The sequence below is a fragment of the Cynocephalus volans genome, chromosome 8, assembly GCF_027409185.1.
Source record: "Cynocephalus volans isolate mCynVol1 chromosome 8, mCynVol1.pri, whole genome shotgun sequence".
NCBI lineage: Eukaryota > Metazoa > Chordata > Mammalia > Dermoptera > Cynocephalidae > Cynocephalus > Cynocephalus volans.
In genome coordinates this window covers 64708460-64728315 of record NC_084467.1, presented here as the reverse complement: position 1 = coordinate 64728315, position 19856 = coordinate 64708460, and the positions used below count along the sequence as shown (strand labels likewise).

At 37.7% G+C, this 19856-nt stretch overlaps 1 protein-coding gene across 1 annotated transcript in view; it reads left to right on the top strand.

Moving 5' to 3' along the window:
• The window catches only part of ERICH3 (glutamate rich 3), a 111993-nt gene that overhangs the window by 45983 nt on the left and 46154 nt on the right, over positions 1-19856 (top strand). Inside the window, 1 exon segment of the mRNA XM_063105774.1 lies at positions 13715-13895. Coding sequence (XP_062961844.1) covers positions 13715-13895 — 181 coding nt within the window.

Sequence of the window (19856 nt, the reverse complement as noted above, 5' to 3'; positions counted from 1 at the left end):
TCCATAGCTGGCGTGGAGGAGAGAGCAGCAACTTGTCCTTGACAGGTACGGTGCAAATAAGTATGCGAGCCGGGTTCCCCTGGGATTCTGCACTCGGATTAGAAGCACAGCATGGTGTCAGCAGGCATCCAGACCTTACTGTGTTTGTCTCTGGAGTCACAGGGCTTCAGTCTGACTTGGCCTTCTTTTTTTAAACCTCTGTTCTCTTTTTTTGGAATCATTATTTTGGGAATGTTAGTACTACTAGACCGATGCTGTAATATTCTTAGCTTTTCTCTTTCCACTTTGTCTTTTTTGTTCTACTTCCTGAGAGATTTCTTCAATTGTATCTTCCATACATTCTACTGAGTTTTTCCTTCTGCCATGTTTGAATTCTAAGAACTTGTTTTGTGTTCACTGAATGTTATTTTTAAAAGCATCTTATTCTGTATGATTTTAATTCTTTTGGTATTTGCACACACTTACTTTGAGGGCTAATATATGTTCAGTTTTTGGAAAGAATATGATTCTTCAAATGTTGGGATCAGGGTTCTATATAGGTCCAATAGGTAAATGTTAATTATGGCACATATTTCTACATCCTTAGATTTTTTTTTTTAAAAATCTGCTTGGTCTCTTGGTTCTTATATTATAATGATAATTCATTCACTGTAATTATTATTTGTCAATTTCGCTATGTAATTATGTCAAGTTTTGTTTTGTAAATGTTTAGAATACCTTGTTACATGCTCTCAGATTTAGGATTATTTTATGTTATGATGAAGTGATCCTTTATCATTAAAAAATGATCTTTTTTATTACTTATTTTTGTCTTAAAATTTATTTTGTCTAATAGTACTTCTTCTTTCCTTTAGATTAGTATTTAACTGGTTTGTGTGCATACATATGTGTGTGTGTATGTGTGTGTGTGTGTATTCCTTTTACTTTCAGCCTTTTGGTGTCTTTAGGTTTAAACTTTTGGCTTTAAATATTGTTTATGCAGCATACGGGTGGTTTGTGTTTAATTTAATCTGAGAATCTGTTCCATTAATAAGTGAGTTTAGTCCAATTACACTTATTTTGTTTAGTGGCATATTTAGACTTGTACCATCTTAGTTTGTACTTTTGATTTATCATGATTTTTCTTTGGTAGCCGCATTTTATGCTATTAATTGCAGCTTCCTTGAAACTTTCCTCTCTTGTGTTCCATGGCATTCTATTTTCCTGGTTCTTTGCTGAATCCTTTTACCTACTGTCTTACTTCTTTGTGACTCTTCTTTGTCTTCACCTCCTAAATCTAGTCATCACCATAGGCTTCAACCTTGACACTTGTTTTTCTATTTCAGATGTTGTCATCGTCTCACATGATTTCAATAGGCTGCTAGATGTCTCTTGGATTTGTCTCTAGCCCTGGGTCCTGGGGTATAGAGTAAAATCATCTTGTCAGCGAAGTCAGGCACTTTCACATTAGTATTTGAGTTTACTTTATGTAGGTATAGAAAAGACTCATTTAAGGGGAGATGGTTCTCAACTATTTGCAAATTAAATTCACTTTTATTTTATGACTACCACCCATCAAAGCATCCTTCAAATGATCTTAAAAGGAAAGAAATAGGTACAAGGCAACAAAATTTGGCTTGCTGGTGGCCCACCACCTGTTTCTCTGTGAGTGTGTAGAACAACATGGTCTCTGGCTTCTGTGATCTGTGCCTCTAGGGGATAATCAGTGGAGCCAAATGACAAGATGTGATAGGACTCACAGTCCATCAAGTGGCCTCTGTGCCATATTGCTTTGTTCTATTTCATTCCAGCACCTTCAGAGTTTATATTGCATTTACAGAATCTATGAGACTAAATAGATTTTGTTAAAGTTTAGCTCACCCACCTCAAGATTTTTGAGTTCCCACTCAGGATTGAGAGAGTGTTGCTTTGTCCCCCATGGATTTGTCACCCCACTTCCCCTGGGTGATGGAGCTGCAAAGGATTACTCAAAGTCCATCTTTTCTGAGCAGTGAGAGACCCCAAAGTGGTTAACTTCCCCAGAATCCTCAAGTGAGAGGCATCCCTGCCTTGGGAAAATAACCCCAAATTGGGGTTCTCTTCCTGCACTTATTTTCCAGACCAGGAAGTTACAGGAAGAGAACATAGGTGGGGTTATAGTTTAACAATATAGGCTGGTAACTTTCAGTGAAACAAGTCAGATGACATTTCATTAGACAATTAAGTGATCCACTAATAAAAGCTTGATCTTAGCAAACATTCCTTCTCCCTGCAGCAATTTTCCATTATCTTTTCATATCAATCAGTAACTAGTCTGTCTTTGAGCCAGCAACCTTGCTGTGTTAGAATTCTTTATCTTACACCAGAGACTTTATAGCCTGAGGAAAATTTCCTGTCCTTTGCAAGGTCAATATTTGAAACTGCAAGGCTTTGGAAAACCAGGCCCTGTGAAGTACATTTGCTTTAAGAATCCTCTACAAGAGAGCTTGACCTTACTGGTTACCTACTTTACATAGCAGCCTGCTGAAAATGTGGATAGTCCAATAAATAGCTTTTATAAATGTTAAAATACAGGTTTTCAAACAAGAACCTACTTATTGGTTAGGTTTATCAATTAAAAAAGCCCCAAACAATGTTTGTTTTTATTTCTTATATGTTTTGTGAAAGAGAGGGAAAAGAGCTTCTCCAAGCATGGCACTAGTCTGGGACTTTCCCCATCTCCCATTGAAGCCCCCTAACTAAGTCCTAGGTCTCAGATGAGCCCTGTGCAATTATAGATACCTGATTGATAGGTCCTCCTGCCTCTCAAATTCCACATGGTTACAACTTAAGCCAGCTACTCCATTCAATTGCCTTATTTCGTTTAAAGCACAACTTTTCTCCAGTAATTTGGTATCAAAATCTAGAATTCCTTCTTCCCTGTGCATAACACATCCAGTCAATTGTTGTCCTCTAGATCAGAGATGTTTCAGAGAAATATAAGGCAAGCCACATATGCAATTTCAAATTTTCTAATAGCTACATTAAAAAGGCAAAAAGAAAAATGTAAAGTGAATTTTAGTAATATATTGTATTTAATCAAGTATATCCCAAGTATCATTTCAACATGTAATCAATATGAAAAGTTTTAATGAGGTATTATAAATTTTTTAATACTATGTCTTTGAAATCCAGTAAGTATTTTATACTTACAGCGGTTTTCATTTGAATGAGCTTCCTTTCAAATGCCCAGCAGCCAAATGGGGCAAATGGCTGCTGTCTTGGATAGCACAGCTCTAGATACCACTTTGACAAAGGCTGATGTATGCAATAATCCTTTCCATTCTCATTGCTACATCTTGAGTTTAGGTGCCTGCTAACTAACTCTTAACAGGACTATTGCAATCATTTATATACTTATACCCTGACTCTAAATGAATAAATAGCTCACTTCAGCTTTTATTAATTATGACAAATGCTATGCTAGGTGCTGAGGTTACTTAGATGAGTAAGACTAAATCCTTGTTTTCAGAAAGATTGCAATTAGCAACAGAGACATAAATGTGTACAATTAACCATGATACATTGTGATGAGTACTATTATGTATAAATAAAGCAAAATAGGAACACAAAGGAAGGAAATATTAGTTCTGACTGAGGAGACTGGAGAATGCCTCAGAGACAAAGTGGCATTTGAAATGGGCTTTGAAAGATAGCAGAAAGTTAGCAGATAGAATGAGGGAACAGAGGGTGAAAGGTAGGAAGGAAAAAAGTAAGCAAACCCATCTCAGTTTTAGTAGATCCTTCAAAATGATGCTAAATTAAATTAAACTTTGTTGAGTAACTCCCAACATGTTCATTGGCTGCTTAAAACCTTCACTAGCTGACCTTTTCTAATGAAAGCAGGTATATTCTTCTGTCTATTTTAAAATGTTGGCTTTATTATTATTCAGGTATAGTGAGACCTATTGATCAAAAGGCTGTTTATTACTCACAGTTCCCAGAGGAGGGGTACACTGTGTGCAATGGTCAGGGTTCCATCCAGAATAACGTTTGACCACCAGCCTAGGCACCATGGTCCAGCTAAGATGACAGATGAAATTAACCATCACATCATACCATGTAGGGCCATATGAGGAAGAACCAGCATAGGTCAGGAGGCGGAGGGAGTGGGGAGGAAACTATGGGCAAGAACCTTTACTGTGATTTCCATGGGAAGGAATGGTTGAGGCAGGGTAAGCAGGTTTAGGATTGAATGAATAATTTCAGCAGGCTGTGGGGTGTAGGGGATCTCATGAGGTGTCTAGTACCTGGCCTTGGGGTGATTACAGCTGGGGAATATTGGTGTAGTATAAGGACAGATAGAGAAAGGGGGAGCAGATGTGGGCTCTGGATTAGTTCGTTTGCATATGAAATATGCTCTCCCAGGCAAATCCTTTACTATCTCTAGAAATTGGTTAGCCCCGGGAGGGGCAGTCTCCCTACGGTCGGTAAGGCCCAGATGACAAAATGTGAGAATAAAAAGTTATGCTTCATCCACTGGCATTGAAGATTTTTCAGATTCTTCCCCATTTCCAGCTTTTTCTCCCATTCCTCTCCAAACCAAACTGAATTACTCCCTACACCCTCACCTGGTTGGTCAACTACTCCCCAACCTCTGATCTATGTTTTGTTTTGTTTTTACTTTCTGCTGGAAATTCACCTACTTTCAAATCAAATCATTTAATTACATGATGTCATTTGTTTGTCTTTTGGTAACTTTAGATAAAATGTGGAAGTTTGTATTTAGTGATGACAATAGTGATTATACCTATCATTTAGTTGGCCTTTACTATGTGCCAGGGATTTTGCTCAGTGTTTTACTTACGTTTTGTCATCCAACACACATAATAAACTCAAGAAAAAGATACAATAATTTCTCCATTTTAGAGATGAGGAAACGGAGGCAAGACAGGTTAAGTAACCTTTCCAAGGTCACATAATTAATTAGTGGCAGATTAAGTAAACAGCCCAATAGGCTGATATCTAGAGCTTGCAGTCCTCACACCCAAATTACGTGGAACTTATTTCGGAGAGTTTTTCTCTCTAAACTTTTTATTTATTATTATTGTTTTTACATTCTAAGATATTATGGTGGAGCAGTTGGGGGAGAGTGGGAGAGGGGAAAGGGTAAGGGAATGGGGAGGAGGAGGGGACTTGGTCAAGGCCCGTGGCACCCCCTCATTCTGGCAGGGGAGCCCTGCACGCTTCCGACGGCAGCTCGATATTCTTCACTGGGCTGTATGCAGACATCTGGGGGCACGGCTGAGGCCATTTGCCATCCCACAACCCCAGCTTGAGAGCCTGGGGGCTTCTGGTCCTTCTAGGTTTTATATGTGTTCTTCGGTGGTGTAAGACATTTACTGGTTAATATCAGAACTTTGTCTCTGATCTGTGGGGTTTTGTTTTTCTCTTTCAGTTCTGTGTTGGATTATTCACTATTCTCACCACTTAAACTCTCCACTGGAACTAATTTGTTGTCCATTGGTTACTTCTAAAATGGAGGAACTTCCTGTGGGGACCAGCACTTGAGCCCTGTGGTTGAGCTAAATTGCTGCTTTGCTGCTGATTCCCTAGGGAAGGCTTTTTGTGCAGCTCAGTTTTTAATTGTTGACCTTGTAAGCACTTCCAGGTCTTGTGAGGTCCAGTACACCTGGGTTGTCTAGAAACTCTGGTCTGGGCCTGAGTCTTTTCATCAAACTGTATTCCCTTCAGTTCTGTATTCCTGACCAGTCTTCACTGAGAGGGCCTGTGCTGATTGGGGGGCAGATCGGCTGTCCTTGCTGTACCCCAGTGTTCCCCTAGGGGGCCAATCTTTCATACACCCAGCAATCCAAACACTTCCCATGGGGCATGCCATGTGCCAGTCCCTTGCCATGACTCACCTGCCTCTGAGTGGTTCCTTTTTTCAGTTGTCTGTGGCCCCTCGCTCCTATGTGGGTCCATGGGAACCCTTTAGTGGTCTTGCTGGCCTGGGGGCCACCAAGGCCCTCTTCTCTCCTGCTGCCTTCATAGGAAGGGCACAGCAGCAGCTTTTGCCAGCTCTTGCTGCATGTGGTTACCAGGGCCAGCCTTGAAGTGGCTGGGGTTCGAAATGGTGAGAGTGGTCCTTTCTTTCTCTCATTATGGCTTCTCCTGCCTTTATGAACTCCATAGGTCTCTCCTCTTCTTCCCCCAAGCTCTGGAGGACCCAGCTTGGCAGTCATTGCTTTTTAATAGTTGTAAATTGGTTGATTGTGGGAGAGAGTGATGCTGGGTACCATCTATTTCACCATCTTGATTGGAAGTCCAGAAAGAGATATTCGTTGAGTGGTGGGAGGATATGTTGACAGTTGATACTTAAAAGCCTATTTGGAAAATTGACTCATTACCTCTGTTATAGAAAGGGATGAGGGTGTCTTAGCATCAGAGGCATTTTACCCTGAAGTCATGATGATGAATCAGGAATTCAATCAGGCTGTCTTCAGTGAATTGCACTGTGACATGTGGATGGTAGTACCCCACCTCATGGCACTGTTATGAGGCTTGAATGAGCTCCCTGAGCCAAGGGCCCAGGGCGAGACTGGCCAAGAGGAGGGCTCCCGGAAGTTTCATGCTGTTCTCCAATCTTAGAAGATGTTAATTGTAATTGGTCAAGTATTTGTTCAGAGACCCATTAGACCTCTGATATTTCTATTAAGGCAAATATTCTTTTCTTGAAGAAGTATGTAATCATCCTTCCCAGTCCCCCTCAAAGGTCTCATGTTCTACAGTGTATTTCTGTGTATGGCAAAATAATTCTTTTTCTCTCTTCAAAAGGATATTGTTACTTCTCTTATTTTCCTTACTATATTCTGCTTAGTATATGTACTCGAATGTTTCCTATTCCTTAATTCGACTGCCAGATTATGAAGATTGTTGAGGGCAGCCATTTGATTTTGCTTACATTTAATTAAGCGTGTTTATTAGTACTGCGTTCATAAATTGGGTATTATTTTATTATCCATGCAAAAATTGAACTCATACTTTCCTCCTTAGGTAAATATCATGAAAATCAATTATGTCTTTCAGATACAGATCCCCTTTCTCCAACAACAAATAAAACCTAACATATATTAGCTTTACTAGTAAAATTGCATATTCTTTTGTTTGACTCAATTAAAAAAATCTTTTTTCAATTTCCAGTCTAGTCAGTGTATTATCTTGATATTTTTACTCTTGGTTTTTCTCACCAATGGACCCCCCAGATATGAGAATGAAAAGGGAAAAAATCAGCATGATTTTAATATATGACAATTCAATATAACTCATAGTAGACCTGATTTGCTTCAGACACTTTCCTTTAAACAATGTTTTTGCTTAAAAATAGCATTGTATTTGGTAACTACACAGCTGAAAAGGACTTGAAAAACAGTTTAGAAAGCAAATTCATTCCAAATATCTTAGCAGCTGGTGCTGTGGAACAGCGTCCTGGAAGATAGGAAGAACCAAAATGCTTCTAGGTGTCACTGTAGTGATTGGAGATCAAGGGTAGACTTGACTCAAAAGGCCAGATTTGGGGGCCTTCTCATCAAAAGCAAGATCCAGCTGGATAATTTCTAGCTCTCGATGATTTACTGAATTCCTTCTGTTGAGGGAGATGAGAGGGAGTAGCTCATGTGTCTACTCGAGATCTTCAAAATCAAAACCTTTGATGCCTCCAGAAGGAATGAGGCATTTCTGGGCATGACAAGAATAAGCATGGGTTACACAGTATTGAGAACAATGGGCAAGAGGAAAGTAAAAAGAGGAAGCATACTAAAAGCAAAGGAGGGAGGAGGAGATAAAAGGCAAAGCCAGTGCCAAAGGAGAGGAAGGGAAGACCTGAGAGTGCACTGAGGAGAGGTTTCCTTTACAGCCAGCTGCTTCTTGAGCCTTTAGGTTATGAGCACTCTTCCCCTGGCTTGTGTCAGAATTTCTCTCCCTAAGGTCAACACCGTCAATATGGTGACTGCCACTGTTATGGTCAGACTTTTTGATCTTTATTAAGAACTAATCACCAAAATTGGTGTTTGGTTTAACAAGACACTGTGAATCAGTTTTTATGTTCTGGTATCTATTAAGTTCCTATAAATGTAGAAAGCTTCTGATTTAGGGCAGGGCCAACCTACTATAGCTTCTGTCTTAGCAAAGGACGGAATGTGGAATGCCTCATTGTTCCATGTCTGTGTCCAGTTGGATCAATGTTTATTAGGTTCTTACTAGTTGTCAGCCCTGAGAAGACACTGGGGACATAAAGATCAGTAAGAAACCACCCTTGTCTCCCGAGAGAGGAATGCAAGGAAATAGTTTCAATACCTTGTGACTCATACAGATTTAGAGGCCTGGAGATTAAAAATAGACTAGCAGTATTTAGGCCACTACAGTCAGGTCAGTTGCTGGACCTTTAAATTAACACCAGAAATTGCATCATTGACAGGTAGTAGGAGTTAGAGCATAAAGCATTTTAGATTGTCTGTGGAATGTTGGAACCTATCCCACAAATACTGGGAATCCTAAGTGACTTTAAGCAGGAGAGTCATGTGATCTTTTTTGTGGAAATAGATCGCTGATTTCCAGGAGAAGGAGATTTTGAGGGACATCAGACTGGATATGGGAAGACTAATTAGTAGGGTGACCATATACATCCCAGTTTTCCTGGAACAGCTCAAATTTTTGCTCTTTTTTCTTTAGCATAATTATAAGTAACATTTCTTTCACTATGTGTCAAAGTTTGGATGATGAATTCTGTGGCCACCCTACTAACTAGGAGTCTATTGCAGAGGTCTAGGGAAGTCTGTGATGTCCAGAGTTCACCAGGGCTTGGTTAAGTAAATGGAGAGGAGATGCTGCCCAACAGTATCAGCAAGAACAGGCACTTTGACACTTACACAATTTTTTAAGTGTATCCCTCACATAGGCCTGGTCAGGTATAAAAGAGATCCTAGTGAGAACTTAGTATCCTTAGCATGTTTAGTATCTTTGCATGTTTATTGCTGCTCTGTTTACATAGCCAAGAGTAAGAGCCAACCTAAGTGTCCATTGTCAGATGACTAGATAAGGAAAATGTGGTGTATGTGTGTATATATACGTGTGTGTGTGTATTGCATATATATATATATATATATATATATATATATATATATATATATATATATGCAATGGAATATTACTCTGCCATGAAAAAGAATGAAATACTACCATTTGCAGCAACATGGATGAACTTAGAGAAAATCATATTAAGTGAAGTAAGCCAGGTGTAGAAAGAGAAATACTGTATGTCCTCACTCATAAGTGGGAGATAAAAAAATAAACATATAAATAAAAGAAAGAAAGAAAAATACAATAATTACAATAATACATTGAACTTTCAAAAGGAGAATTGAGGTTATCAGAAGTGGGAAAGGGGCAGGGGGAAGGGAGGAATTGGTAAAGGGCTACAAATAGCCATGACAGTGTATATTGTTGAATATAATAATTATTCTGATTTGAGCATTGCATATTACACACAGGTATTGATATTCAACTCTGTACCCCACAGATATGTATAATCAGCTATGTTACAATAAAAAATAAAGAAAGAAAAATAAAGAAAAAAAGGCTTAGTAAGTCTATCGAAATGCTAAATATTGCAAAAATGTAGTGGTTGACTGTTTAAGTGGTTAACTCAGTAGTCTTGCTGTTTGTCAACTTAGATTGTACTTGCCTGAGAAATCTGAAAAGAAATGAAAAGGAAAGTCTTAAGCCACTGGTGAAGGAAGTAAGGAAGATAAGCCTTAGTTGTGCAGTGACATGAGGCCTTGCTCCTGCTCTTGAAATGGAACTGAATTTTCATGGAAGGTTTTGATACTTGCTTGAGAACAGCAGAAAGGGCCATGAAACCTTGTCTAAGTTTCATCTCAAACATTATAACCTTGAAAGATGGTTATTATGACCTTGGAAGATGGTTAGCACAGAGGCAATTTAGTCAACTGAAGGAAACAACTGTTTTTTTCCTAGTGCATGTGTCTAATCTCCAGCTGTCACTCGGACCTCCTGTTAAAACCCAGAAAAGCTTACTTGGTGGCAATAATTGAGGAATATGTTTTAAAAAGAGAATGAAGTAACTGGACTTGAGAGAAAAAGAGATGTTGGTGTTAGAAATATACTTCAGCAGAAAAACAGTATGAATAAGACAAAATGAGAAGGGTGAAGGGCTGCCATTTCCTTTATTTTATTTTTTCAAAATTCCTTCCTCCAGTTTCCATTTTGTACAGATGAGGCAGGCCTTTTGTCCACTATAATCCCACTATTACTTTGTACTTATATAGTGCTTATCTCCTAGAAGCTCACAGGGCTCCCTCTAAATCCATGCCGCTTCAGAAAGTATTGCTTAACAAAAGGGGGATGCTTTTATTTAATCAGTCACTTCATTAGCTGCTCTAGCTGGAGCTTGGAGCTGGGTTTGCTTCAGGTCTGCCGACGGTGCAGTGGGCTGCACACATGCATGTCACAGCTCCATGGCTGCCCAGGCAAGAGGAAATGTGGCATTATGATTTTGCAAGTAGGAGCCAGGCCTGCCATCATCCCTTTGCTTTCAGCTGTGATTCAGGGAGATGTTTCCAATCTGTAGAGCATTATCCAGTTTGCTGATTTACCTTCACAACTCTTAAGTTCCCGAAATATTTCTGTTGATTATCTCTCTGTTTGGGAGCTCTGTATGTCCACAGGCAAAGACAATTTGCTGAAAAAAATTTTTTTTTCTTTTAAGTTTGCCTATGTAGGTAATTTTACCAGCATTCTTTATTTGTTCTTATGGCTTCAAGGTACTTCTAGCATCCTTTTATTTCAGTCTGAAGGACTCTGGTTAGCATTTCATGTAGGATAAGTCCACTAGTACAAACTCCCTCAGCTCTTGTTTATCTGGAAATATATTAATTCACCATCAATTTTAAGGAATAGCTTGCCTGATATTGAATTTTTTCCCTTTCAAACTTTAAATATGTCATCGCACTAATTTTTGGCCTCCAGTTTCTGATGAGAAATTGGCTGCTACTCTAATTGAGGATCACCGAACAGGACAAATCATTTCTGTCTTGCTACTTTCATGATTCTCTTGTCTTTCAACAATTTGATTATCTTTCTTGCTGAGTACTTCTATGAGTTTACCATAATTGAAGTTCATTGAGTTTCCTGGATGTAAAAATTCATGTTCTTTATAAATTTGGGAGGTTTCAGCTTTTATTTCTTTAAATATCCTTTCTGCTCTTCGTTCTTTCTGCTTTCCTTCTGAGGCTCCTATTATGCATGCATTGATATGCTTGAGATGTCTCAGAGCTTTCTTAGTCTTTTTTTATTTTTCTTCACTTTTTCCCCCTTTCTTCTGCTCAGATTACATAATTTCAATTAACTTATGTTTAAGTTTGCTGATTCCTTATTCTGATTGTCAATCTGTTGTTGAAACTATACAGTAAATTTTTCATTCCAGCTATCATACTTTTCAGCTCCAAAATTTCTATTTCATTCGTTTTTTAAAAAATTTTAATCTCTTTATCAATATTCTCTATTTGTTGAAACATTGTTGTCCTACTTTCCTTTAGTTCTTTGTCCATGGTTTCCTTTAGCTCCCTGAGCATGTTTAAGACAGTTGATTTATAGTCTTTGTTAGTAAATACATTGTCTGTGCTTCTTCAGAAACACCATCATTAAACCAGTAATCATGCTTCAATTTACCCAACCTGCAGAATTCCTCAGACAGCTTTAGTGAAGATGGCCTGCTCAGAGGCAGCCAATGTGGCATTCTTATAACAGTGAAAAACCAGAAAAGAGCTGTTCCCTCCTCTTCTTTCTCCCCTCTTCCTCTGGGCTTCTTTCTTAGGTAAGATTAATCCACGTGTGCCCATCACTCCCTCAAATTTTAAATCTTGTTCATTCCCTAGCCCCCCTGTTGTTTGCAGAATTTCATTATCTCAAGGTTTATTTCTTCTGGTTTTTGCTTCAGAGAAATAGAGTTAAATGAAAAAAATATCCTCTGAGGTAGAAGAGGATAGTTTTGGGGATGAAAATATTTTAGTAGTTCCTTCAGAAATTTTTGTTGCAGCTTTGTTATTCTTAAAAAAAAACCCCAAAAGCATGCTTCCCATGCATCCATAATTCAACCAAATCAAACTCAAATCACTGCCTTGGATCCACTGACAATTGGTCTCTCCGTGTTTTTCATTTAGCTAAAAATTGATTTTTGGAAAAGTGAAGTTCATTAGAAAGCCTGGCCTGTGCACAATTCTAGAGGCCTGTAATATACTTACTAGGCCCTCTTAGTCTCTGACCCTCTTAGCCATTTCAATTTCTCTGCCTCTTCCTCCTTTTCCTTTTCTTGCTTTTCCTTCCTCCTCTTCCTACTAAGAGGTTAAGCAAGCACTGTGCTTACTCACTATTATAAAAACACTTCAGAATATAAATTAGGAGGCAATAGCTAGACATATTTTTTTGTAGATAATTTATTATACATACATGTGGGGTGCAACATTGATTTTCAATAATTGTGTACAATGTGTGGTGGTTAGGTCAGTATAGTTAGCTTATTCATCATTACAATATGCAATCATTCTTTGTGTCCATTGACCAATTCCTCATTAGCCCCACTCTCTTCCCTCCTCCCCTTTTGCACCTCTAGTTATCTAAAAGTTCAACTTCTTACTGTGGTTCCTGTTTCTTTCTTTCTCTCTGTTTCTCTTTATTGTTCATTTGTTTATTTATGTATTCAGTTTCTGGTTATGAGTGAGAACAAGCAATATTTCTCTTTCCATACCTGGGTTGTTTCACTTAGAATATAGCCAAAGCAATCCTGAGCAAAAAAAGTAAAGCCAGAGACATTACGCTTTCTGACTTCAAACTATATTACAGATCTATAGTAACAAAAACAGCATGGTACTGGCATAAAAACAGACACATGGACCAATGGAACAGAATAGAGAACCAAGAAATCAACCCACATATTTATAGCCAACTGATTTTTCACATTTAAAAAAAATCTCTGACATATAAGTTTATGGCATATTTTATAAATAATGTAAACTAGGCAATACCATAGAATACAAATAGGTTTATAAGGTAATTTTAAAATTTTTGTTGAGTATATTGTTTTGATCTTTAAAACTATATTAATAATATTGGTTTTTCATTGAACTGAATGCCTCCTGTGAAAATGGATACTCCCAGGCACATAATATACCTGATCTCTAATTCTCAGGGTGACCATAGAAGGAATCAAATGTGTATGTATCTCCCTTTCAGAACAAGCCCAAAGAAGGATAGGTAGTCAGTGATTAATTGTAAAGATAAAGCAGTCAGTTATAAAAACTATTTCTAAATCATAATAGATGTCAATTTCAATCAGAACAAAATGATGTCACCAATTTTTATGTCATTTGTTTGGACTTTTATTTGAGAACCAGCTAAAAGAGCCAAAAGCAATTTCCTCTTAGAATCATTTTTTTTGTCAAAATTTACCAGCATTTACCTTAAAAATACAAAGCCAAAATGTATATTTTATAATTGTTCAGAGGAATTTAATTTGTAATGGGCTTGACTTGTGCACATTGTAAACTGACACTTTATACAGATTTTGCTATTAGGCACATAAAAACAGCCTTTTTTTATTCTTCATGCTCATGTGAGAGTAAGAACTCTGATTAGAAGGTAATTAGTTAATAGGACTAGTTTTTGTTGTTGTTTATTCTAGGATTCAAGAAGGATTCATAAAACATCACTGCATAGTAATGCAGCTATTACGATGATCTATTTGGGGAAAAATGTGCACCTATCTTATGATGACCCAGACTTCCGAGATGAAATAAAGGTTTATCAGCAGCACTGTGGTGGGGAAAACCTTTGTGTCTACAAAGGCAATCTACTTGAAAAAGGTACACATAAAACATGATTTTTTTTTAATTGCTTGGGGTTGTTGCTATAGGTAAGCTGTTGTTGCTATAATATCAAAATAACTTCAATCACTTTATGAAAGTTTGCATATCCAGGGACTTATAAACCAGCTGCCTAAAAGTAAATCTAGATTTACTGCTTCATGATTGATACTGAAGCAGTAATTACTCTTGCAGATCGTGGAAGAAAGAATTTGGAGTGATTTAACCTGGTAACAGATTAATTCTGGGATAGAGATATATGATCATTAAAATGTTGCATGAATAAGCTGTCCCCCGAATTACAAGTTAACTATTTGGCTTGCCATAGTGAATTATATCATACGTTATTCTAATAGAAAAATACCAGATTGGCAATTTGTTCTTTAGAGGTATATTGAGATAAAATCACAAATCCAATAAACTCCAGGGCAAATCACACCTAAATAACTTGGTGCAGAATTTTGGCTAAATGGCTTTCTGCTTTCATTTGATCATAAATCTGTGTTTGTCAATATAAGATAATTTTAATACCCAATATAGGTTTTCACATATTGTACTATAGTGTTTTTCTTCCATATTCATTTCAGAGGAGCAACAATTAAAAGACAGAGTGATTACAGGACTATGTTTGCTACTTCCTTGCTTAAGGAAGAAAGCGATAGAAAGTTTCTGTTTAGAAAGTAATACTATTTTTACTAATTAAAAGGAATATTTGTATTTGGATAATCGATATATATTGACTTAAGAATTAAGGGACGTGTTGGGGGTGAATATGAAATTTTTACTTTTGGCCTTTCTGATTTCCCTCATCAATCAAAAATGGTAACTATTACTTAAAATACTTTCAAGTCCTTAAAGAAAAACTATAACTACATATTTAGGAATTACATATTAAACTTCCCAACATAAAAAAAGAGTAAATACTTGCATGTTAGTTTTAATTTAATGTAAAACAGAATATGATACTCAATCATGCTAGAAACTGTTTTTCCCCTTTTACATATTTGTTGGAAATGTAATTTTTGTCTCATTTTGCCATAGTATTTCAAAGTTTATATTCTTTCCATTTTGTAGATGAGGAAAATGAGAGGAGTCCAGAGGTGGAGTGGCTCCTAGGGTTGCACGTCCAGCTCCGGGCAGAGTCAAGAGCAGACCCTGCCATGCCCCTGACTAGGTGCAAGGCCCTAGTTCTATGTAGTCCCAGTTAACTATTCTCAGTACCAAAGAGATTCATACATGTTCATAATATGAGGGGTGTGAAACCCCTATTAACAGTGGCACAGATACATATTCTTATTTTCATAAAGTATGACTTTCAGCTATTAAGAGAATTGCTGAAATTAACTGTTGTCTAAAATTGGAATTAACGTAATGAAAATGTTCCTGAGCCTTAGATCTCATTTCATTCAACAAAATGCATATATAATATTTATTTGACTGCTGAAAAATGGGGTGGATACAAATGAAAAAAGAATGAGGCTTAGCTGAATGATTCTCTGGTAGACGATTTACACTCTGTGATGAGAGTGCATAACCAAAAGTTATGGGGAAAAGGGTGTTACTTGGCTCAGTGTTATTTTGCATACACGTCTATCTTGGGATTTTTTTGTTATGGCATTAGACAGTCTTGAATAATAGAATGGAATGGGGACTTAAATAATTGAGTCCTGTCCATACAAAAATTTTGTCTCAGCTTGCCCTTGATTGCCAGGAAAGTAATTGTTCAAAATTAAAAAGTTGGGTAGCTCAGAGTTGACTTGTGGTTCAGCAGTCTTAGCAATTCAGCCAGACTGAAAAGAATCTGCCCTTTTTACAAATCAGAGCTTTTCATGATTCAGTGAAATGTGAATAGGTTTTTAGAGGTTCCTGTTAAAAAAAAAAAAAGTCATTTACCATTGTGCTTGGAGCAGTAAACTCATTAAAATGCACCAGTTGTTAGTTTGTCTTGCTTTTTTATTAGAAATAACAATAAAATTAACTATTTAAGTTAACTACTTAGGATTGTGGCAAGTGAATCTTTTATTCCGATAGTAATTCAAGACATCTTGCAATTTGATTTTAGACTTCAAGCCACAAGCTGATTGTTTATTATATACATCCATGAAGTCACTGAATATTTTCTACTACTGGTGAAGAGTACAGTTTCTTCACAGGCATTTTTATTTGCCATGATTACCCTTTCAAACAAGGCACACCTTGTTCGTGTGGATGCAAGGAATGAAATAACTTTTTTTTCTAGCCCTCTTGTAATCCCTTCCTTTTCTGCCCCATTTTCTTGTATTTTTATCAGCTGGATCTAGGGCTCGCCAGGTGGCTCAGGTGGCTGGAGCGTGGTGCTGATGACCTGATCCTGTTGCTCCCGTCTGTGCGTTCCTCATTGCTCTCTCACAAACACAGCTCCTTCACTGTCCCCCAAATGTGCGGTTATCGTGCCTTTTCTGTGCTTTTTCTTTTGCCCATCATGCTCTCTCTGTCCTTTTTTTTAAATTCAAATTTTGCCTATTTTTTAAGACTCAGATTAAGGTGGTGCAGCTTCCTCAGCTGACTCCTCCTCTGTTTTATCCCGACTGGCCCAGGGCTGTTAATCAACACTCAAAACCAAAGCATTTCATTGTACTCTGACTTATGTTAACTGTCTCTGCTTTTTCTTTTACTTGTTACCATATATATATTTTGGTTTTTAAAAATAGCTTTATTGAAGTGTAAATACCATATAAGTCATCCATTTATAAGTGTATAATTCAATGGATTTTAGGAATTGTATAGGAGATGTGCAGCCATTATCATAGATCAGTTTTAGAACATCTTGATCACTTCCAGAAGTCCCCTTGGGCTCATCAGCAGTGACTTTACTCTCATAACCAGCCTCAGGCAACTACTGATGTGTTTTCTATCTCTACAGATTTTCTTTTCTGGACATTTTATATAAATGAAGTCATACAATGGGTAGTATTTTGTGTCTTGCTGTTTCACTTAGCATAATGTTTTCCAGAGTTGTGCAGTTGTGGTATTTATCAGTAGTTGATCTCTCCTTATCTTGTGGAATATATTCCATTACATGGTTATATCTTTTTTTTTTTTTTTTAATCCATTACCCATTTGTATTATTTCCAGTTTGGGGCAATTAAAAATAATGCTGTTATGGGCCGGCCCCGTGGCTCACCCAGGAGAGCGTGGCACTGGTAGCGCCCAGGCCGTGGGTTTGGATCCTATATAGGGATGGCCGGTGCACTCACTGGCTGAGCGTGGTGCGGACGACACTGTGCCGAGGGTTGTGATCCCCTTACCGGTCAAAAAAAATAAATAAATAAATAATGCTGTTATAAACATACAAGTACAAGTTTTTGTGCCAACATATGTTGTCATTTCTCTCGATTAAATTCCTGGGAGTGGTTTTGATTACTTTTTTTCTGCATATGAGTCACACTTTTCTGTTTCTTTACATGTCTTTTGATTTTTTGTGAAAACTGAATATTTTAGATACTGTACTATAGCTATTATAAATTCTGGATTCTGACTTTTCCCTATCAAAGTTTACTGTTGTTGCTTTTGGGGGGGGGGTTTGTTGTTTGTTTAGTAACTTGTCTAGAATAAATCTTTGAATTTCAGCCCTTATCACCCTGGTGTATAGCCAGTGATGTTTTGCTCATATTTTTAAAAATTCTGTTTTTGTTTTTTAGGCTTGTCTGTTGGAGTTATCTCTGTGTTTTCACAGTTTAGTGATTGTCCAGTGATTTCTCAGAGGTTGGGCTCAAACACCTTGAGCCAGCAAAGGCTTCACCTTCTGCCAGTGGATTTCTTTGTGGGTATATTCGTTTCCTGGAGCTGATGTTATAAATGTCCCCCAAATTGTGGCTTAGAACAACAGACATTTATTCTCACACACGTTTGGAGGCCAGAGGTCCAAAATCAAGGTGTTGACAGGGCCACACTCCCTCAAAAGCTCTAGAAGAGAATCCTTCTTGGCTCTTCCAGCTTCTGGTGTCTCCTGGCAGTCGCTGGCATTCCTTGGCTCCATCTCTCAATCTCTGTCTTCACATGGCAACCTTCTTTGTGTATCTCTCTGTGTGTCTTATCCTCTTCTTATAAGGACTTCAGTCATTGGATTTAGGGCAAAGCTTAAATCCGGTATGATCTTATCTTGATCCTTCACTAATTATATATGTGAAGACTCTGTTTCCAAATAAGGTCACATTCTGAGGTTCTGGGTAGTCATAAATTTTTTGGAGGACACGATTCAGTCCACTGCAGTGGATTCAGGAGTACATTCAAAGTTCAGGCAGTTTTCAAGTCTATTCCAACTTTTATTTTCCACCGGGCTCTCTTGTGTTTTCTCTGTGCGTAAGTGAAAGATCCCAGTAGGCTGGGATGTATGAATAGGTTGGGCATACTTTCATCCATGCCATTTCCAGTTAGTCGGGGATATATAGAGAGCTTATTGAATGCTTCTCTGTCTGTTGTATTGCCTGTATCTCCCTGTTAAGTTTCTGGTTAGTTCACTGGCCTGTTGCTTGCCCTAATTAGAACTACAGCCTCAGTATGGTAGAACCTCTGACCTTCCCTGTTAACTTGCCTCCGAGATTGTTAATTATTACTGGTATTGCCACGGGCCAGGGGTTTTTCGTCTTCTGCTCCAAATCAAGTCAACCCCCTCTGACAGTGAAGCTGCTGGTTATTTATGGCCTGCTCTACCCTATTAGAACCATCGTGATGAAATAGTGGCAGGATGAGAATAGCATTAGGCAAGAATGCTGCAGATTCCCACTGTTTTTGTCTAAAGTTCAGTCATTTTTCATGAATTAATGCTGCTCAGTTTAAGTCTTTGGTCCATTTCTAGAGACAAATTTTTAAGGGGAGAGGATTTGGTGACCTCACTCCAGGAGTCTGGTATATTAATTTTGCTTCTCCTGCTAGATCATAACTTCTTGAACAAGGAGACCTCATTCAATATTTTTTTCAGTACTTTGTTTCCCTTTAGTGCCTAAAACAGTGCTGCTCGCTTTCAGTGAACAATGAATAACTAATTTAAACATTATAAAATGCTTTCTAATATTGCATATTACATAATCTTTAAGACTGCTCTGTGAAGTGAATAGACTGGGACCACACCCCCAACAATCTCCGTTTTGTAGATGAGAATTCTGAAATTCAACCAAGTTAAATGACTTACCGAGGGGCAGTCAACTAAGTGAAAACCTGGGATGTGGACCAAATCTTCTGATTTCTGGTCTATATTCTTTCCACTGCTCCATGAAGAAACCATCAGGTCAGGGTTGGAAGGTGTCACTATATTTTAAAATACAAAATTATAAAATAAATAACAAAGGAGTAAAGGCAGAGAATGTCAATTCTTGTTAAATAAGTTTGAAAAAAAATGAAAGACCAAAGTGCAATAATAGCTGGATGTGCTGTCCAGCTAACTGGGCATCAAGTGGAGGGGCTTTCACATCCAGAAGTTGATTTTGTCTGCCCGTTCCCAACTTTTCCTTGACTACACTCTCTTCCTGGACTCAGATTAAGGCTTAGGAGTTATAGGGCATGATACTGCAGCAAATGGATCATGTTACATGAGTGTAGAATTCACGTTTCTGTAATGAAAGCAGTCAGACTTGCTTTCTACTTACCATTTGTAGAGTCCATTCAACATTAAGGCAAAAGGACTTTAAAATCTATATCTTAGTTTCCCCAGACACTAACTTTTTCAGTTTTCTCTTTCCTAGTTTGTTTAATTTCACATCACAAATCCTAAGATATGAATGACAGAATTACCTTTTCAATAAGTTTACTCTTTAGAACAAGTTGCATCTGATTTAGAAATTTGTTTAGGGATACAATGTGGTGTACACATTGTGTTTCTAGATGACTCTGAAAGAAACAGTTTAAAATAATAATTTGCTAATTATTTTTGGGAAGTCTCCTATGCCACTGTGCTGGGATCTGGGAAAACAGAGATGAGTAAGA